Genomic DNA, 22356 nt, shown 5'->3' with positions numbered 1-22356 from the left:
GGTTCAATTCTTTCAATGACCATAACTTTTTTGTTTTTTGTCAAAATCATTTCAAACTTGGGTTGTATATGTATATTAATATTCTTAACAAATGTGTATACTCATAATTACTATCTGGCACGTGCATGCACGTGTGCTAAATTCTGATTGGACGATTTTCAAAACGCCATAACTTTCTTGTAAATAATGGAAACAATATGAAATTTATATTGTAAGTATATCTATCAAATGCCTATGGAATGACATCAACATTGATGCTCAATCATACTCACGTGCGCGTGTATGCACGTGCATAGCTTTTATTTCATTTTTCGGGTACTAAAATGGTCATAACTATTGAATTAAAATCTGAAATGAATTCAAATTTACCCTGAGGATCTATGATATGAATGTCTATGAAATGGTGTCAACAAATTTTCCATTATCAAAATGGCGTGTGCGTGAATGCGCGTGCATTGTAATTTTTGACGTCTAAATTTAAGTATTGGTCTATAGCATTTTGAGATTGCAATGAATAGGTTTGAAAATTAGGTTGCAGGTATGTTTTGGGCCTCTCGATTTATTAGTAGTCTCAAAATCACTTCCCTGCACGCGCATGCACGTACGCTTAATTCTGATTGGACGATTTTGAAATCCCAATAACTTTCTTAGGAGTGAAGCAATCGATACCAAATTCATATACAGTGGAACCCCGTTATTACGTTTTCCATTTTGTCACGATAAAATAACGTAATAACGGGGGCAACGTAATAAACGTTCCCAGTGAAATCCATTAAAAATATCATTTGGAAATTGTATATCGTCCGTTGGTACTCCGTGAAGGGGTGTGTGAATATATGTTTACTGTTTCTTTGTTTAAAAGACTATGATACTTTGTTTTATTTACATCTTATCTTTAATGTCCGTAATTCTTCATGTTCTTATCCCTTTTCTTTATTTCGGTGTAGGATACATAAGGATGTTTTGATAAACGTTGCTTTTCTGCATTCGTTTGGACCGCCATTTTGTTCAACTTTAAAACAATGCGTTCATGTAAATTTCTCTCAATAACTCGTTCCGGTTCGTATTCAACATTCGTATTAAAAAAAATAACAAAACATCGTTTTTATTAAGTTCGCGAATTACACAATACACAACGCAATAAAAAAAAATCCCATCCAAAAAACAACAAAACTATAGACACAAAACGCACACGATACCCAACACTTACACACTTTTCTCACCAACGATAAACACGGAGAACAATTTAAGCGCAATCCACATAAAAAAAAATATAATGATGCACGAAGATTTCATTTACAACGCTAAATGATGGCACTAAAATCACGTGCGCATCAGGGGATTTTAGAATATTCACAGAGGTAAATGCCGTGCACGAATCGGCCGATAACACAAGACAGTTTGGTCGGTGTATGTATGGACGAGATTTACGAACACCAAAGCTGCATGTCGAAACAACGGACAATTTTTTAATTGAACACTTCCTTTAGTCACCTATGTCCAAGAAGTTACCCAAGCGGTTTTAACATTGCTACGATAAATCTTGTCTTTCATGTTTGGTACCAAAGCTGTCCGTAAATAGAGTTTTAATAGCGAAGGTAATCACACAATGCTGAACACGCAGGTAGTTGAGAAATTATTTCTTTGATTATCAAAATATGAAAAATGAAGTAACTTTCATAGAGTACAATTTCTAAATAAACATTATTTAATTGTTTATCACTGGCTTCGATACGGGGTATTCACCTGTATTGATGTCGCAAGATCTATCGAAGCGTGATCAGTCAAGCGTCTCTAATCCCCAAACAGATCAGGAAATTTACGTGGTGACTGCCTCAGGCAGTCAAGGTGTGAATGGCTTATTATTTTGAGAATCACTATTGAATAATTAGGGGTTTATTACGTTTTCGTCGGAATTTTTACAACGTAATACCGAGTCCCGGCATCTTAGGACAACGTAATAACGAGGTCTATTTTATATAGGTTTGTTAAGAAATGGTTTTGTGCTTTGAAATTCCAACGTAATATGCGGACTAACGTATTAAAGGGGGAACGTAATAACGGGGTTCCACTGTAGTAAGTATATTATTCAAATGTCTATTGAATAGTATCAACAAAATTGCTGTGTGGTACTCACGCGCACGTGTATGCACGTGCATTGATTTCGGTCTTTGTGGTTTTGAGTTGCTGTTAATTTCTCCTTTTTCATTGAACAGTTGTGAAACTTCTCTTGTACACATATAGTATGACTTCTGATGTATCGAGATGGTCGAATTATTTATCTGCACGTACATGCACGTACGTGCACGTGCACAAAACTCTCAGATCTTTATAACTGATTTGAACTAGTATGAAATGGACTGAACGTTATAAGATAGTTATATATTCACATGCTACACACTTTGCAATGGTCAAAACAACTTGTACGGAAATAAATGTCACAACTTACTAAATGGGGGAATGTTTGGGGAACATCTGTAACGGTCCCCGTTACAATAAGTACTAGTTATTATTATTCTTTCTTTATTCTTGTCACACTTTTTTGTCCACGAGTGTTCTCAGAAACTACTGAAGGGATCAAGATGAAACCTTTTTATGATGATAGAATACTCTATGTAGATGTGCGGAACGAACGTCATTTTGTCTGAAAATGCATGCATGTGCATGCACGTGCATTGGATTTTTTGTTTACAAATTTTGGAATGCATCTAACTTTTTTATTTTTCAATGAAATTGTTTGATATTTATATTGCAGGTATAACTTGAGACCCTTAACCGTTTGGCATCGTCAAAATTTCAATTCTGCACGCGCATGCACGTGTGCTTTAATTTGATTGGATAATATAAAACAGTTTATAACTTTCGTGTAAATTAAGACAATTCGATGATATTTACAGGATTGGTAAAGATTATAAATATCTACAAATCTAAGTTTCAAAAATTGCAAACGCGCATGCGCACGCACGTGCATTGACATTTGAATATTCAATTAATTCAATGACCATAAGTTTTTTGTTTTTTGTCAAAATCTTTTCAAACTTGTATTGTGTATGTATCTTGATATTCTTAACAAATGTAAACAGTCATAATAACTATCCGGCACGTGCATGCACGTGTGCTAAATTCAGATTGGACGATTTTCAAATCGCCATAACTTTCTTATAAATGATGGAAACAATATGAAATTTATACTGTAAGTATATCTATCAAATGTCTATTGAATGACATCAACATTGATGCTGGGTCGTACTCACATGCGCGTGTATGCACGTGCATAGCTTTTCTTTCATTTTTTGGGGACTAAAATGGTCATAACTATTGAATTAAAAACGGAAATGAATTCAAATTTACCCTGAGGATCTATGATATGAATGCCTATGAAATGGTGTCAACAAATTTTCTATAATCAAAATTGCGTGCGCGTGAATGCACATGCATTGTAATTTTTTATGTCTAAATTTAAGTATTGGTCTATAACATTTTTAGATTGCAATGAATAGGTTTGAAATTTAGGTTTCAGGTATCTTTGGTACCTTTCAATTTATTATTAGGGTCAAAATCACTTTCCTGCACGCGCATCCACGTGTGCTTAATTCTGATTGGATGATTTTGAAATCCCAATAACTTTCTTATGAGTGAAGCAATCGATACCAAATTCATATAGTAAGTATATTGTTCAAATGTCTATTGAATAGCATCAACAAAATTCCCGTGTCCAACTCACGCGCACGTGTATGCACGTGTATTAATTTCGGTTTTTGTAGTTTTGAGTTGCCGTTAATTTCTCGTTTTTCATTGAACTGTTGTGAAACTTCTCTTGTACTCATACAGTAAGCCTTCTAATGTATCGAATTACTTCTCAGCACGTACATGCACGTGCACAAAATTCTCAGATCTTTATACCTGATTTGTACTAGCATGAAATGGACTGAACGTTATAAGATAGTTATATATTCACATGCTATACAGTTTGCAATGGTGAAAACCACTTGTACTGAAATAAGTGACACCACTTGCTAAATGGGGGAGTGTTTGGGGAACATGTGTAACGGTCCCCGTTACAATAAGTACTAGTTAAGGTCTTCCGTCTCCTGCGGAAGACCTTACTATTATTGTTCGCGTTCTTCTTCTTCATTATTATTATTATTATTATTATTATTATTTTCCTTGGTAGTACACGCTTTTTTCTCAGCCATTTCTCGATCGATTATCACGAAATTTTCAGGAAAGATGTCTTTTGGTGACGAGACTTTGCTTGCAAAATTTCGGGCTTGACGTCACTTCCGGTCAGGAGTTATCTCTCTTTTAGTGACTTTTTGAAGGGCCTTGTTGTCCACGCATCTCCTCCGTTAGTTTTGAAGCTAGAGTCTTGAAATTTCTACACAAGATAGAGTAAACATTTTAGAAGATTTGTGGGGGATTCGATTTTACCGGAGGCGATTTGCCTAAACGCTCGCCTGGACCTGAAAAAATGGATGCCAAAATTTTTCGCCGATTTCGGCGATTTTTGACTTTTGATCTCCAATATCTTTTTGCTTGCAAATATTTTGTTAAGACATGTAGAACAAAAGTTGTGCACATTTACGAGATCTTTTCGAAAATATCAAGATTTAGGGGCTAGCCCCTTAGATTAGGGATCTAGAAGGGCTCAAAGTCTAGATCAAATATCTCAAAAATCGTTAATATTTTGGTATAAGTCAAAGAACAAAAAATGTTCATCTCAACAATCCAAATCTATTCATATAAAAATTTAGGTCATATGTTACGTAATAAGGGATTTTAAGGGCCAAAATTTTTTACCCCTTGTATCTCGAAAACGACAAATATTTTGAAAAGCAATAACGAACAAAAATTGTTCAGAATGATGATCTGAACAATATGCATATTTCGTTTTTACCCTATGTGGCCCCGTTAGGGAGCTACAGTTTGGCCCCTAAAAATTACTTCTAGAAATAACTCGAGAACGGTAAAGAATTTCTAAATACTTGTTGAACAAAAAATGTTTGAAATGTCATGACCTTTCTTACGATATCAAGCAAAAGGGGCTGACCCTTTAAATTAGGGGCCCAGACGGGTCCAAAGGTTTATAAGAATATCTCAGAAACTATTAATATTTTGTAATAAGTCATTGAAGCGGAAATGTTCATCTAAACGAGTTTGTTCTTATCAAATCAAAAAGTAGGTCATATGTTACGTAATAAGGGATTTTAAGGGCCAAAATCATAAATAATTGACGCCTCATATCTTGAAAACGACAAATATTTTGAAAAGCATTATTGAACAAAAGTTGTTCAGAATGATAATCTAAACAATATGTACATTTCGTTTTTTCCCTATGTGGCCCCGTTAGGGAGCTACAGTTTGGCCCCTAAATATTTCTTGTAGAGATAACTCGAGAACGGTAAAGAATTTCTAAATACTTGTTGAGCAAAAAATGTTTAAAATGACAGGGCCTTTCTTCCGATATCAAGCAAAACGGGCTGGCCCTTTAAATTAGGGGTTCAGAAGGGTCCAAATGTTTTTGAGAATATCTCAGAAACTATTAATATTTTATAATAAGTTGTAGAAGCGGAAATGTTCATCTCAACGAGCTTGATCTTATCAAATCAAAAAGTAGGTCATATGTTACGTAATTAGAGATTTTAAGGGCCAAAATCATAAATATTTGACGCCTCATATCTTTAAAACGACATATTTTTTGAAAAGCATTATTGAACAAAAGTTGTTCAATGTGTCATAACCTATCGATCAATATCAAAAAATGGGTCTGTGGGCCTCATGGCTCGCCTGTAGAGTCGATTTTTGTCGATATCAGTCCATTTCAAAAACTTGTAACTGGTAAATATTTTGTAAGGACATATTGAACAAAAGTTGTTCAGTTTATCGAGATCTATCGATTGATATCAAGAAATAGGCCTATGGTCCTAATGGCTCGCCTGTAGAGTCGATTTTTTGTCGATATCGGTCGATCTCAATAACTTTTTACAGGTAAATATTTTGTAAAGACATATAGAACTAAAGTTGTTGAGTCTATAGAGGGCTAACAAATGACATCAAGAAATAGGCCCGCGGGCCTTATGGCTCGCCTGGAGAGTCGAATTTCAAACGAATTTCACCGCAACTTTGCTTCAGAAGCTTATGATATGAAAAATTGATTATATCTAAAGTGTCTTAAAGTCGGAAACTAAATTGGGACTCATTTGTCATTTTTTTTTTTAACTCCGAGAGCAACGAGATCGTGTCTAGTTATTATTATTATTAAGGTCTTCCATTTCCAACGGAAGACCTTCTAGTGATTCTACTGTTTTTTCTTATTATTATTATTTTTTTTTCCCTTTCGTCTCCGAGACCGTTGGATGGATTTTCCTGAAACTTTCACAGGTTATAGGGAACGATGGTACCTCGAGGCATTTTTTTTTATTTTTTCAAAATTCACTTCCGTTCGTCAGATACGTCCGATTTTCCGGTTTTTGAAAGAAACTTTGTCCGGGGGTAAACTTGAAAACCACTAAAGATAATCGAATGAAACTTTCAGGGATGATAGATCTATTTTCTCTATGGTGCATGCACGTAATATTTTTTGTCGCCGTCACTTCCGGTCGTCACCGGAAGTGATCAAATAAATCATCAATTTCAAACTTTTTTCTTTCAAATTGAAACCTACTTTGGTTTACTATATCTCGTTCTAATTCTCATAAAACAAGTTAATGAGTTGAGTTTTACATATATTATGGTCACTATAAATGTCTAGAGTAACCTCAAATATTTTTGTAAAATTCACTTCCGGTCGGCAAATACGGCTTATGAGCTGTTTTCGTTGTCAATCGTTTTTCTCAGAAACGGTAAAAGATAGAGTCACCAAAATTTCAGAGTTAATAGATTTCACTTTGTAGGGGTGCAGTTGGGGGGTAAGAATGTCGGCCGTCACTTCCGGTCGTCACCGGAAGTGATTAATAAATCATAAATTTCAAACTTTTTTCTTTCAAATTGAAACCTATATAGGTTTATTAGGTCTCGTTCTAATTCTCAAAAACTATTGACCCCACCGGAAGTTGAATTCCGGTTATATGAAAGAAAAACTATTAATTCTCTCATTTTTCAGTGCCATAAATCTCGGTCATAAAACAAGTTAAGGATTTGAATTTTACATATGTTATAGCCATTATAAATGTCTAGTGTAAATTGAAATATTTTTGTAAAATTCACTTCCGGTCGTGAGATATGGGGTGGACATATTCAAACCTTGTTTTTTCAGTTTCTCAATAATGAATATAGATAAACGCTTGAAACTTGTAGAGTTGATCAACTAACATTAGTCCATTGTACACATACATTCAATTTTTTCGTCCGTCACTTCCGGTCTATACCGGAAGTATTTGAAAAATGTCGATTTTCCGATTTCTTCGAGTGATTTCTCAGAGATGGTGGATAGATTTTCTTGAAATTGTCAGGAATAATGTCTTATGAAAGGACCTTCCTATAACTATTTTTGTTTTTACAAAATTCACTTCCGGTCGGAAAATATGGGCGATTTTCTGTTTCTCAAAAGGAATTTTGTCCAGCATTTTTCTTGGAAAAGGTAAAATATAGGTTCATCAATTATTCAGGAATTATAAATCTCCGTTTGCAGTCGTGCAGTAGAGGGTTGAACATGTCGACCGTCACTTCCTGTCGTCACCGGAAGTGATGGAAAGAATCGCAAATTTCAAACTTTTTCTTGTAAATTGAAACCTATACTAGTTTATTAAGTCTCTTTGAAAGTGTCAAAAGAATATTGACTCCGTTGGTAGTCAAAACAACTACTTCCGGTTTCTTGATAAAATACATTTTTACTTTTCATCTCTTTGTCACCATAAATCTCGCGTATATTTGAAGTCTTTCATATGATTTTCACATGTCATAATAAAAGTATCAACTTCTAGAGTTTGGATCATTTTGTTTTTCAAAATTGACTTCCGGTCGGTAGTAACCTACTACTTTTTCTTTCTTTAGTCTACTTCTTTTTGTTGAGAACTCTTTCAGATAGAGACGTGAAATTTTCAGGGAATATAGACAGTAAAGAGTCGCTGTCATTTATAGGAAAACGCATCATAAAAGTACTTCCGGTCATCACCGGAAGTTACGAGAAATGAGTAAAAAATTCGATAATACATTTCTCATTCATTGTTAAGGCACATATTCTGATATATTTAAATGGTTTTCGTAGGAACAGAAAGCTCTTTACCGGAAGTGATCTAACGGAAGACCTACTCATTACTAGTAATGAGTTTCTAGTTATTATTCTTTTTCTCCGGTACTTTTTTGTCCGGTAGTGTTCTCAGAAACTACAAAAGGGATCGATATGAAACTTTCCAGGATGATAGTATAGCGTTTGTAGATGTGCATAGTGATAGTCATTTTGTTTGCACGTGCATGCACGCACGCGCACGTGCATTGCAATTTTGGTACAAAAAATGGAAAATCAGAATATTGAAGGAACCGATATAAAACCTAAATAGGATGATAGTATATCATTTGTACATATGAAAAATAATAGTTATTTTGCCAGCACGCGCACGCATGCGCGTGCACGCGCATTACAAAATTTGTACGCTAACTTTGGAATCAGTCTAACTTTTTTGTTGTTCATTGAAATGGCTTGAAATTCATATCATAGGTAGATATTGAGACCCTTAACTGATTTACATGGTCAAAATTACCAATTTGCACGCGCATGCACGTGCGCTTCATTTTGATTGGATAATGCTAAAACGTTTGTAACTATCTTATTTATGAAGCGAATGAGATGATATTCACAGCATATGTAGACAATATGTGTATCTATATATTGGTGTAACAAAAAAATGCCAACGCACACGCGCATGCGCGTGCAACGTTTTTTAAATGTTCAATTTTTAAAGGACAATAATGTTTTTGTTTTTCATCAAATTCTATTGATATTAATGGTTTAGATGTGTCTTGGTACTCCTTACAAATTGCTATGGTTAGAATTACTGCTCAGCACGTGCATGCACGTGTGCTGAATTCTGATTGGACGATTTTAAAATCCCTATAACTTCCTTATATTTGGTGGAAACGTTATGAAATTCACACTGTGGGTATATGATACAAATGCCTGATGAACGACATCAACAAAAATTCGGAATCATACACGCGTGCGTGTGTATGAGCGTGCAACGCTTTCTTTCATTTTTTGGTACTGAAATGACCATATTGAACGTACTACATGTAATTAAAGGCTAAAATAAAATGATTTTTTGCTATAGATTCACAAGGACATCACTTTTGAATTGGGGGAGGTTTGGGGAACATCTGTAACGGTCCCCGTTACAATTAGAACTAGTTTGTATTGATTTGTGTGTGTGTTGTCTTTTTCTTTCTTTCCGAAATGCACTCGTGACAATAGCTTGGCATAGGGCCTAGTTGTCAACAATTCAACGTATCATAATTTGTCTAATCCAAAAATAGATAATGATTGCACTGTTTAGTTTAGAAAAACAGCGCCAATTACAGATGTATAAAGGAATAACATCATCAAACAGTTTGTAGACAGCGACTCATATAAACATTATTTACTCACAATATTGCCAATTTCATACACGCTTTACTCGCTATATTTGGGTATTTACATCGTTATATGTGTGCACTGGTGGCGAAAACATATAAAACTCGGAAAATTTGTCAACATCGATTTAAATGTTGCCCATGGTAAATAAATTAGGCCCCTAAAAGTTGAGTTTTTAATAATATCTCGCAGTACTTTCACAATTCGAAGGGTGCATGTGATGTCACTGTACCACGTGACTACCTACATGTACCTAATTAACTAGACTTTTTTTAAATCAGGACTTAGATTTAAGTCTGTAATGTGGTTAATTATCGCAAAATTTCGGCGAACGAACTATTAGAATTAATTACTATAAGCATAGAGAAAACGAAATGCATGTAATGTTGTATACTTTGAAAACATGAGATGTGTCCTTTAAGGAATTAATTAAGTCATTAATTAAATAATTATACATGTTATTAATTAAAGAATTGATTAAGTCATTAATTAAATAATTATACATATAGAGCATTAATTAAGGAATTGATTAAGTCATTAATTAAAACACATATAAGGCATTAAATAAGGAATGAATGTCTTGACTATTTACATTACGGGGCATGGGAGATATATAGGGTAATTTATATTATTGGGAAAACTTTTTAAAATAAGATAAATATGATATATATACAACACATTTAAGCAGAGATCATCAATAGGAAATGAAACAAAATTGAATTCCTTTTATGATGTATAATTTGATTTAAGGAAAGTAAGTAACTTTTACTTCTTTTATATGATTTAAAGTATTTTGGAGCAGTTTACGGATTTATCAACTCCAAAAGGGCATAAACTAGCCAAACTTACTTCATATCCGAAACAATAACTAAAGTTTATTCCTTAAGGTAACTCCATACTCGCAGTTTTATCTGATACAAGTTTAAAAAGTGTATTTATTTCCATTTTTTATAGTTAAAACTAACAAATTATCAATATTGCTGTAGTATCAAAATGGAAATGAAGGAGCAGATAACTGTACTATGATGTCATTCCTAGGACGTCATGTGACATGACTTAACAGCAACTTAGCTTATATGATGTAAAGAATGTTGATCATCAAACTCAACTGAACCAATCAAATTGCATTTCACAAGTAAAATTTAAAGCAATTAAATAATGTGCCCTTTCAAGATTTTTTTTGTTTTGAAAATCATGCTATAAATTTCAAAACGTAGGAAGAAGAACTACCATTTTCATACTGGGCGATGCAGTCTCGCATTGTAATTTTGTCTGCCTCTTCTCGTGTGAATTGCTTTCCAAACTTGGTTATCAGCAACTTTTGCATCAGAAGAACGTTTGGAATGTGGCATATGTAACGGAGATAACATTCCTAAAAATATAACAATTAAAATACATATCAATTAGAATTACAGGAGAGAAAATATACCATAATTAAACCACATATCAATTAGAATTATTGGAGAGAAAATATAACATAATTAAAACACATATCAATTAGAATTATTGGAGAGAAAATATAACATAATTAAACCACATATCAATTAGAATTAATGGAGACCAGTTGAGCATTCAGTAGAAACAAAGTTTCAATTTGGGCCTTTTATAGAAACCCCAATCCATGAACTTGGCAAATTTCATATATTTAACAATTTCCCAGACCTTTTGGTTATCCCTGCAGTTATTGAATTGAAAATTCATACATGAACTAATATCATTGGGTTACCCATCAAGTTTGAGTTTGGGCTATATGTTGACTTTTTTGAATGAGTTATGGACCTCGACCTTAGCAAATAATGCCACAAAGCCAGGCCCTTTTATGACACTTAATTGGCATCACAATGATGTCTAGTTATTGAAGTCCTGTATTTCCAAAACAGCTTCTTTGAAAATTAAAACAAGAAATGTTTCAGAAACGCGTACATGCCCTATGTGGTGCAGAAAAGGTAATACACATGTGTCATTTAACTGCTAGTAGTGCCAATTAAAACAATGCAAGATTTTAATTAATTCCTTTGTCCAGAGTGGATAACTTTTGACCATGCATGTGACATAAAAATCAAAAGGGGTCATCTACTCCATACGACGTGACATAAAAATGTAACAGGGTACCAAGTTTGATTTTTGTCAACAAGCAATTTCGGGTTCTTAAGATATTGAGAGCGGACAGACTTGATCTACAGACAAAAAAAAATATGCCCCTTTTTTCAAATAGGGAGGGGGGATTGCAAAAATAATACACCCATTTGCATATAAAAGTAAACCAAAGAACTGATAATTTTATCTAGTACATCCCACAACTTCAGAAACACACCAAAGAAATTAAATATGTTGTACATCATTCTACACTTAATATTACAGTATATGTACATGTACATGCAACATTTAAACATTTCTGTAGAACTCAATGTAAATGATAGGAAAATAGGCACAGATTATTTACAGACAATTCAGTGAAACACACTTGGCTCTCAAATTGTGACGCGGAGCTCGGAACCTATATGATATCAAGATGGTTCGAATTTAGTCACGAGTCTCAGATTGTATAGGTATTGCTTTCATTACCTGTTGTAAAAATGTGTCCAAAACAAGGTAGGGATTGTGGAACATGAAGCGTCTGTCTTTCTGTGCATGGAACTCATGAGCGAAGTGCTCAAAAGAAACTCTCATCCTGTACTGCCACATGGATGAAGAAAGCTGCAAGTCCGAAGTCGAAAATGCATTTTCGGGGACCCTTTCTTTTCTGTATACTAATTTCAAAAACGGATCTGATCCTAAAAAACAACATTACGAAAGAGTAATACTCCATGAATAACCTCCACAAATTTATCGAAAAGAGCGGTTTTTATTATTTTTAATATGTTGTTCAAATTAAAAACGAAGTGTTATTATAGATATTTCCTTTATCAAAATTGAGTATGAATTTCGGAATTTTCCTCGGCAATAATTCCTCCGAGATTACAAACATTTTCTCATACATTATCGCCAACAATTTCCTCAAAATAATTTCATGTTAAGGAAGAAATAAATTACTTACCTATACTCTTGTCATTTGACAAAATTTCACCACAATGCTCAAAAAATTCTTGATGTGTCTGAAATTATATATCAATGAAAACTATACTGAAATGTCAGTCATGAATTTTAAATAATAACGTAATCTTGTTTATAGCCATAAAAATATAGTGTATGTAGAACTTGTATGATATTATTTCTGATAAAACGAGAACTGAAAACACCGTTCATGTCCCAGATACAGTGCCTAAAGGAGATTATACTCTTACAATGTAATTACTCTTCCTTTCTAGCAGGCTAGCATGTGTCTACTAGAATTGCTTACACTTCTAGTTGCAGTGAATATCAAGTTCACTATGGTACATACGTATAATGAATTACAACCATGAATCTAACACCGTGGGGAAAAAGTCACAGAAATATAAACCAGCAGTTAAAAGTTAGTTCATCTTGCATTCAACAAACAACTTCTATGACCTGTATCAATGCTTTTTGTTGGCTTGGATCTAGGCGTTAAGGGGAGGGGTCATTAATCTGGGAGGAAACCAGAGTTCCCAATGGAAACCCACGTGTCCATAAAATCAGTCACAATGCAAGCCCTGAGTGGACGCATTATCATGCAAAAGTCGGAGGTACTGGAGTCCCATGATTAGGCGGCGTATATTATAGCAGTTCTTTAATTATTTCAGAATAACATTTTTATAGAACTTTCCTGTGACTGTTCTTAATTGCACACAGCACGATTTCTGTGAGGAATGCACAGATGGTAGAAATGCAACCACTCCCAAGGCACACATTGTGACGAAATTATAGGAGTCGGAGAAGGTTACAGTCCTCTCATGTTCACTAGATTTGAGACCTTGAGACGATTTTCTGTGTCCCAAACACAAATATCATCTAGTTGGAAAGCAATACAATCCGAGAAATGCCCTTTGATCTGCTGCTGAATGAATAGTGTCCCCATTGAAGAGTAATGAACTTCCAAAAGTGGAATGACCAGCTCAAAAGGTGTATTCAGGCACTGGCAGATGGCGAGTATTTTGAAGGGCATAGCAAGTTAAAATGATCAAAACAATTGTAGTAATGGGGAAGCAACGTAAGCGACATTATTTTTGGAACACTTCTCTTATCTACCTGTAGTTTCCTTGTGAGGAATTTCGCATCGATATCTCTCTCCCACTTCTGTCGACCTTCCTTTGTGGACAAACTATACATGTTGTTTAAACTAACTCTTCTTACAAGGCCTTAAATAAAAAATAAAACAAATAAACAACATACATCTTGTTTAAACTAACTCTTCTTCCTTAAAAAAAAAAAAAAGAAAACAATATACATGAATTAGCACTCCAATAATCTGCAATTCACATTTGGAAGTCTAAGCTCTGGTCAACTCTTCGAGATATGAACCCACCATGTACTACTCACAAGGCATTCAATATACCACAGCTATGGTTGTGCACTCTTATAAACTACCACAAGAAGAGATAATGCACGTCAACCTTCATTCATCATCTATATGAACGACTTTCATTCATCATCTATATGCAAGACTTTCATTCATCATGTTTATGCATGACTGTCTTTCATCATCATTATGCAAGACTTTCATTCATCATCTTTATGCACGACTTTCATTCATCATGTTTATGCACGATTTTCAGTCATGTTTATGCATGACTTTCATTCATCATCTTTATGCACGACTTTCATTCATCATGTTTAAGCACAACTTTCATTCATCATGTTCATGCATGACTTTCATTCATCATCATTATGCAAGACTTTCATTCATCATCTTTACGCACGACTTTCATTCATCATGTTTATGCATGACTTTCTTTCATCATGTTTATGCATGGCTTTCATTCATCATCATTATACATGACTTTCATTCATCATGTTTATGCATGACTTTCATTCATCATGTTTATGCATGACTTTCATTCATCATCGTTTATGCACAACTTTCAGTCATCATGTTTACCGTATATACTCGCCTATAAGCCGGATTTTTGGGAGTCAATTTTTGGTCCAAAACTCTATGTCCGACTTATAGGCGTGTCCTAAGAAGACTGGTATTTTTCTGGGCGGTGTAATGTAGTGTTTTTTAAACAACTCCGATGATTATCATGGATTACCACACAAATGATTATTGTTCACAAATATCTAGACATATCGTATTGTTTATGTATTTTAAAATTATGTATAAAGTACAAGTATTTACATATTTTTATCTAGTTAAGTGTATATTATTTATTATGAAAATTATTTACATACCGGTAACTAATATTCTTTCAATTCAACTAATCTACAGTTTTTCTGCAAAATTGAATTACGAACCCGATTTAATATTGAAATATTCATATGTATAACGGTGAAATATATTTCATAAAAGATTGAATATTGTTAACAGATACTTTAGATCATCATTCTTGACTCTTATAAACTCGCGATTGTTGATACAATGAATTATACCGGAATCCCACAAGAACAGTTTTCGTGAGGCGCGTGCCACTAAGTAAACACGGTGTCAGGTACTGGTAATTAGGAGACCATAATTGCTTAGGGCTATTCCAGAAATAAATACATGGGGGGGTCGGGAGGCACCTTTTGTATATACCAAGTACCCATAAAAGAGAAATAAAAAATTGCCCCATGACCCATCAAATTGATAAAACTCATTTTACAATGACCCACCTAATTAAAAAAAAACCTAACCAGAACCACCACAAAAATATCTTTAAAAATGAAAACAGTACAAATCTCGCGAGGTTTTCGGGACAAACATTCTAGTAGTCAATGACGCGGTAATGCCTGTGCGACATTGTATCATAGTAGTTCTGAAGAAACGATGTCACATCAACAATCAAAGGCATCTATGGTGGGAATGTTGGAAAGACTGGGAGTCCAAGTGATGCTATTATCATGAAATGGGTATGGATATGTTTTTCCACGAATCGTTCGTCTTCTAATGGAGGCCTCTATATCACCATCACACTGACTGATAAATATAACGCATCGGTACCCTCGCATAAATCAACCAAGGTGTGCCTATTTTTATTAGAAAAAGGAATACCTATTGATTTCAAAATATTCCCAAGATCGATGCACTGTAAACTGTAATAATCTACAGAGTTCGCCGCCATCACGTCCAAAGGGACCCTATTAACGCGCCTCTAATTTGAAGAGTGCCGTAATGGAAATAGAAAGTTATGCGCTACAAAGAGCGACAACTCGAATAGTTCTATGTTACTTCCGATTTCCGATTTCGAAAGCACGTTTTCAATTTTCCCTCCGACGTTTTGTAACCAACACGACAAGAGCGACAATAAAAATATTCTGAAAACTCAACACCCACGTGGCGCAAAATTAAAAAAACAATAGAAACTACCCACTACCCATAATAAAAAAAATTTTAACAGTCCAACCACGGACCAAATAAAATATTCAAAAATACGACCACCCACACAAAAAAATATCGTTTGCCGCCCGACCCCCCATTTGATCATTTCTGGAACAGCCCTAAGGTAAACAAGTGATCATTGCCCATAATAGATCAAGGGTTGCGTTTAAACCCCAAACAGATATGGCTTGGATATGGAGCACCTCATAATTATTAATTTCTCAAAATATTTTTTGAAACATAGGTAAAAACACTAGAGCATTGACTTGAAATTGTCAACCGATTCTGACAAAAATGTGTACCAATTTACAAGCGGGTCAATGGCAAATTCTTAAAGACTTTCATTCATCTTGTTTATGCACGACTTTCAGTCATCATCTATAAGCACAACTTTCAGTCATCATCTATATGCATGACTTTCATTCATTATCTATAAGCACGACTTTCAGTCATCATCTATAAACAGAAATCACTTTACCTGAATATGAGGTGTCAGATTCCACAAAAGAATGTATCACAGAATGCAGAAACATAAACACTTCATCTACACTGCAGTCTAAAGCACTTCCTATTGTATCAATGTCCTTGTTGATGTGTTCCCAAAGAAAATCAGGCACTATTCCAGTTGGGATGGCAGGCTGTACGAGGCTACATATATCCTGAATGGAAACATACTTTATATTTGAAATCTAATTATGAATGTACATGTATATACATACATAAAAAAAATTCCCAGATGTTATATTTCGTATTCTTTATAAAGAACCTTTGACCATGAGGCTTCTTTGTTGCAATCCGGGGGCATGCGTGTTTCATAAGCAGATCTTGTTTTTTTTCTAAAGAAATGCTTATGAAACATGCATGCCCCCGGATTACAACAAAGGAGTCTCATGGTCAAAGGTTAAGGTAACAAGGTCCAAGATTCTGGTGTCAATGGAAAGGTCTTGCTACCATGAATACAAATACTAAATATGAAAGCTCTACCTCTTATGGTGTAAAACATATGTCCAAGGTTAAAGTTTTTGCCACAAACAGACAGACAGACAGGCCAAAAACTAAATGCCACCAAATCTTCGATTCCGAGGGCATAAAAATATAACATCAGTTGTAATCATCAATAAATATTTGAGAATTCTTCATTATACATATTGATAACTTTATTTTCATTTTTTACGTCTATATGGTCATTGGCTCCAATGAACATTGCCATGTGTGTAATCAAGCGCAGCAATGCATTTGAAGATGGCGATAGCGTCCTTTCTGAGAAAGCTTGTGTGGCACGTCCCTCAGGTGACCCCAAGAGATGTCCAGGCTGACTGAAGTCACTTCTACAAAATACATCAACGAACCACGTTACTCACTGTGATCTAATAGTAAAACGTATGTCTGGCTGTTTAAAATAACATAAATATGTGAACATCATTAATTACATAGTTCATTAACAGTAGGGTATAGAAATACATGGTAAAACATCAGATGAGTTCAATATAAGCGATAACCTGCCTCATATATTTGCACACACCTGTATATATACGAGACAACAATTAAATGGCACCATATAAAAGAAATTGTAGAGCTCAAATAATTTGCCAACCTGGCATAAAACAGCATACCCACAAAACCAGTTAACCAATTCTATTAACTTGGCATAAAACAGCATACCCACAAAGCCAGTTAACCAATTCTATTAACTTGGCATAAAACAGCATACTCACAAAGCCAGTTAACCAATTCTATTAACTTGGCATAAAACAGCATACTCACAAAGCCAGTTAACCAATTCTATTAACTTGGCATAAAACAGCATACCCACAAAACCAATTAACCAATTCTATTAACTTGGACTGCCAAGATGATATCCCAGTGTTCCCTTCGTGTTCACATTTAATATTTTGGATCCGATATCTTTACCAATTGAAATGAATCATTTCCTCATGAATGTGGACAATGTGTATATGAATCTTGATAAAATTAATATAGTACGACTATTTTAACAGCTGGGAACATTATTTATTTTTATTTCTGAACTGCGACGCTTTACGCCAGCATACTTAATGAAGGGTTAGCGCTATATGAAAAGTTTGTTCGCATGAAGCATTACAGTTCATAGTACCCTCATGTATTTTCAAAATTGAAGTTTATTTTCTATATATACATTTCGCTTTCCTTTCTTTCGGTATATTCCCAGCTGTTTAATAGTAAGGTAATACAAGGTAATACAATGGGTGAATCTGTTACACCTCACATTAGTACACACATCACTGTCTTGTCTTTGAAGCAACCCCTAATTCAAAATGCATTGATCAGAATTAACAATTGCATTCATCTACAAATTTTAAGATTAAATCTGATTACCCTGCGTCTCTGACGTTGTCCCCTTTCAGCTTCGCGGACTCACCACCTATCTCCGCCTTACATTGATAACAACGGCCAAGCTGAGTGGGATTTCCACACTGCAATTGTGAAAAGTGTGCATTACTATAGGATCAAATTACGTAGTTGATTTATTGACTGATTTATTGTTTTTATGTCTCGCCTAGAATTTTTCATTTATATTGAGATGATCACCTGCTGTAGGTGAAGTACTGCAAATTTTGACCTATGCTTATAGCGCTCAGGGCCGTAGCAATGAGGGTTCGTTATTGTGCCAACACCTGCTGTGACACGGGACCTCCCTTTTAAGGGCATATCAAAAAGACCTGTGATTCTCTCTTCTAAATGCCAAGCATATGGCTAAGGAGCAATCACTACCTATTTTAACATCTCAGGTTTGGCGCTGCCATGGCTTGAGCGGGGCTCGAACTCACGACCTTCCGGTTATGAAGCAAACACTCTACCACAACTGGTAGTTAAACAAGAGATGTTTGTAAAACACATATGCCCCCCATGGTGCAAAATTGAAAAGGGTTATATACACACACATCATTTAATTGAGAGTAGTATCATTAATTCAAAATATTGAGCAGACAATATCTTCCTATGTCAAGAGTGGATTGACCATGTGACCTAAAAATCAATAGGGGTCATCAACTCCTGAAAATGTACCAGTGTACCAAGTTTGATGTCTGTCAAGCAAATGGTTCTCAAGATATTGAACGGACAGTATATTCCTATGTCCAATTTGACCCTTGACTTTTGACCATGTGACCTTAAAATAATTAGTGGTCATCTTCTCCTGAAGATGTACCAGTGTACCAAGTTTGATGTCTTTCAAGCAAAGGGTTCTCAAGATGTTGAGCGGACAGTATATTCCTATGTACAGTTTAACCCTTCACCTTTGACCACGCAACCTCAAAATCAATAGGTGTCATCTTCTCCTGAAGATGTACCAGTGTACCAAGTTTAATGTCTGTCAAGCAAAGGGTTCTCGAGATATTGAACAGACAGTATATTCCTATGTCCAGTTTGACCCTTGACCTTTGACCATGTGACCTCAAAATCAATGGGGGTCATCTTCTTCTGAAGATGTACTGGCGTACCAAGTTTGATGTCTGTCAAGCAAAGGGTTCTCTAGACATTGAATGGTCAGTATATTCCTATGCCCAGTTTGACCCTTGACCTTTGACCATATGACCTCAAAATCAATAGGGGTCATCTACTCCATAGGATGTACCAGTGTGCCAAGTTTGATGTCTTTCAAGCAAAGGGTTCTCAAGATATTGAGCGGACATTATACTCCTATGTCCAGAGTAGATTGACCCTTGACCTTTTGACCTGAAAAACAATAAGGATCCTCTTCTACTCATAACTAACCCACATATGAAATATCCTTATCATCAAGAGAATGGTTCTCAAGATATTGAGCGGACAACACATGGTCTACAGACCGACTGACCGACCGACAGGTGCAAAACAATATGCCCCCTCTTTTTCAAATATATATAAAAAGAATCACTAAAACAATGAAATGATTGTTGTCAAAATTATAATACTTACATCACCAACAGCATATGGGTGGCCATTGGGGCATCCTTTAAAATGTAAAAAATTTTATTATACATATACTTGTAGAACAATGTGCACTAATTCAATGCCAAATAGATAAGAATGGACACTTACTGTACCACGTGACTGTGTGATTGTGCTTATTGGCCAATTCTTCCATTCTCTGTAGTTCTGCCTTGATTTCCAGTGACAAACATTCCTCTGGCATTGTGGGTAGAAATGAGCCCTACGAGGAAACAGGTAGATGCATGATCAACAACCGACAAGGCATAAAATGACAGGAGTAACTGAATGAAAGAAGTCTTAAGTTAGACTTTCGTGAAAGGCAAAGATAACGAACAGTGATCAATCTTATAACTCCCATAAGCCAGAGTTGGCAAAAGACGCCGGAATACTGGATATCTCCGATAAATTTTCAATTTGTCCGGTAAAACTTAGAAACTCATCTGACAAACTGTCTGGTAGATATTAGCAGACAAAAAGGGGATCATATCTGCGTTGTTTATTGGCTTTTGTGCAAACAAAAACTTCCGTCTGGTATAGATAACTTGCTTTTGTACAACAAATGTGCTTTCCCAGAAATCGTAAGTCCACTCCATGCGTGTACTTTCAATATCACGCATGTCATTCTAATTCCAATTTTGTGGCCTATCACATGGTTGAAAAATCGTAGATCCAATGTAAAAAAGAAAGTTGAATGTGTAAACAAAGGTGCTTGAACAGTATGTCAATATGATCGCATATCTCCCTCCCCTTTAGTTTACAACAAATATTATTAGGATAAATATAACTATACTTTTGTGGCGATTTTCGCCAGTTACAAATTATGAAAATTTATATGTAATAGCTCACGTAAATATTGGCCGCCTTTGTGCTGTGCAGTTTGAAGAAATTTTATTGTAAGGTTGAGTGAGTGAACTACACCACATAATACTTGTCTTTATTAGTATGGAGTTTTCCAAGGGGTTATCTACTTTCATTTTCGAAGTCTCCGACCTTGTCTACTTTTACGATATATCAAAGATGCTAGAAATGGCAAGTTTTACGTTTCATGGTGAATATGCATTTTAAAATGAGAAATGGAATGGAATGGTTATAATTGTTGTACATGTATAGATAGTTAAAAGGATGAAAATCAAACTACAACAAAATTGATAAGAAAATTTAATTCATACGTGGTCAAAACATAGAGAGGTGTTAAACACAAGTAAATGTTTTAAACTGTCACACTCAAGGGTTGAAAATAAATAGAGGTGACAAAATTTCAGGTTCTTTTATTCTGTCTGATAAATTTTTAACTTGTCTGGTAGATTTTCTGAATTATCCCTAATCTACAGGACATGCTATCTCGTAGTTTCTTATGCTCTTTTTCCAACTCTGATAAGCAATACAAAATAGATAGTTGGGCAAACACGGACCCCTGGATATGCCAGAGGTGGGATCAGGTGCCCTGGGGAAGTAAGCATCCCCTGTTGACCAGTCACACCCGCCGTGAGCCCCACATCCCAATCAGGCAAACGGAGTTATCCTTAGTCAAAATCAGTGTGCCAATAATGGTCTAACAATCGGTATGAAACACGTCAGACAGCATTTGTTCCAATGATAGGTTGTATTGACGAAACTAGATCGCTATAACAACCATAGAATTTGCGAAATTCTGACCCCAATCGAGATTGTTGAAACCCCTGCACCATCAACTTGTTTGTCAGTAGCCTGCCTTGATGTGTATAACAGGAATAACTGTTGCACGACTTGATGAATGAAAGAAGTGTTCGGTTAGACTTTTGTATAATGCCACTGTTGGGGATATTTGAATGAGCGAGACGCTATGGTGTTTCCACACAAATGGATAGAAGAATAGGTCAGTGCATCTTTAAGGCTCAGTTAAGGAATGCTTTCTTTTAACTATTCAACACAATCTCCTTATTTATCCATTACATTATATAACTGATGAAAATTCATCTCCATGGAAAATACTGATTTAACAGATTTTAATCTCATCATATCTATACCTTCATTGCTCGGGGCTGTGTGGCCAGATGAATCAATGGCTGCAGGATTTCATTGGCAGATAAAGTTTTAAGAATCATCATGAAATGGAGCAGTAACACAATAATCCCTTGATCTCTAATATTCCTGTGGTGTCCAATTCCAAATTGCTTGCAAGATTTGGCGAATGAATCTTCAAGTATTCCATCCAAAAATGACTATGCAACAAATAAAATATTTTTTTCAGCACCAAGTCTTCACAATAATGTACATGTATAATGTTTGCTATTCTATTTTTCACTGACTTATAGTTATGAAAAAGATACTTTGAAAGAGTATTATAGTTTTTACATGTATTTCAATGCTAGTATTCAAATGCATAAATCTCACTAACACAGCAGAAGTTTTCAGTTAAAACTATCATTTTATTGTAGAAATA

General features: G+C 35.0%; 1 protein-coding gene across 3 annotated transcripts in view; it reads right to left on the bottom strand.

Moving 5' to 3' along the window:
• LOC125673630 (E3 ubiquitin-protein ligase rnf213-alpha-like) overlaps positions 1 to 22356 on the bottom strand; it is a 139198-nt gene that overhangs the window by 14237 nt on the left and 102605 nt on the right. For all 3 annotated transcript variants that reach the window (XM_056160275.1, XM_056160274.1, XM_056160276.1), the window contains exons 74-83: positions 21941 to 22135; positions 20043 to 20154; positions 19920 to 19954; positions 18339 to 18436; positions 17158 to 17311; positions 16462 to 16642; positions 13715 to 13824; positions 12603 to 12660; positions 12131 to 12339; positions 10796 to 10937 (exon numbers count right to left, since the gene is read on the bottom strand). In XM_056160275.1, coding sequence (XP_056016250.1) covers positions 10796 to 10937; positions 12131 to 12339; positions 12603 to 12660; positions 13715 to 13824; positions 16462 to 16642; positions 17158 to 17311; positions 18339 to 18436; positions 19920 to 19954; positions 20043 to 20154; positions 21941 to 22135 — 1294 coding nt within the window. The remainder of the gene's footprint in view (positions 1 to 10795; positions 10938 to 12130; positions 12340 to 12602; positions 12661 to 13714; positions 13825 to 16461; positions 16643 to 17157; positions 17312 to 18338; positions 18437 to 19919; positions 19955 to 20042; positions 20155 to 21940; positions 22136 to 22356) is intronic.

The sequence above is a fragment of the Ostrea edulis genome, chromosome 3 (assembly GCF_947568905.1).
Source record: "Ostrea edulis chromosome 3, xbOstEdul1.1, whole genome shotgun sequence".
In the NCBI taxonomy this organism is placed as follows: Eukaryota; Metazoa; Mollusca; class Bivalvia; order Ostreida; family Ostreidae; genus Ostrea; species Ostrea edulis.
The sequence above is the reverse complement of the archived record's forward strand: the minus strand, read 5'-3'. Positions and strand labels throughout refer to the sequence as shown.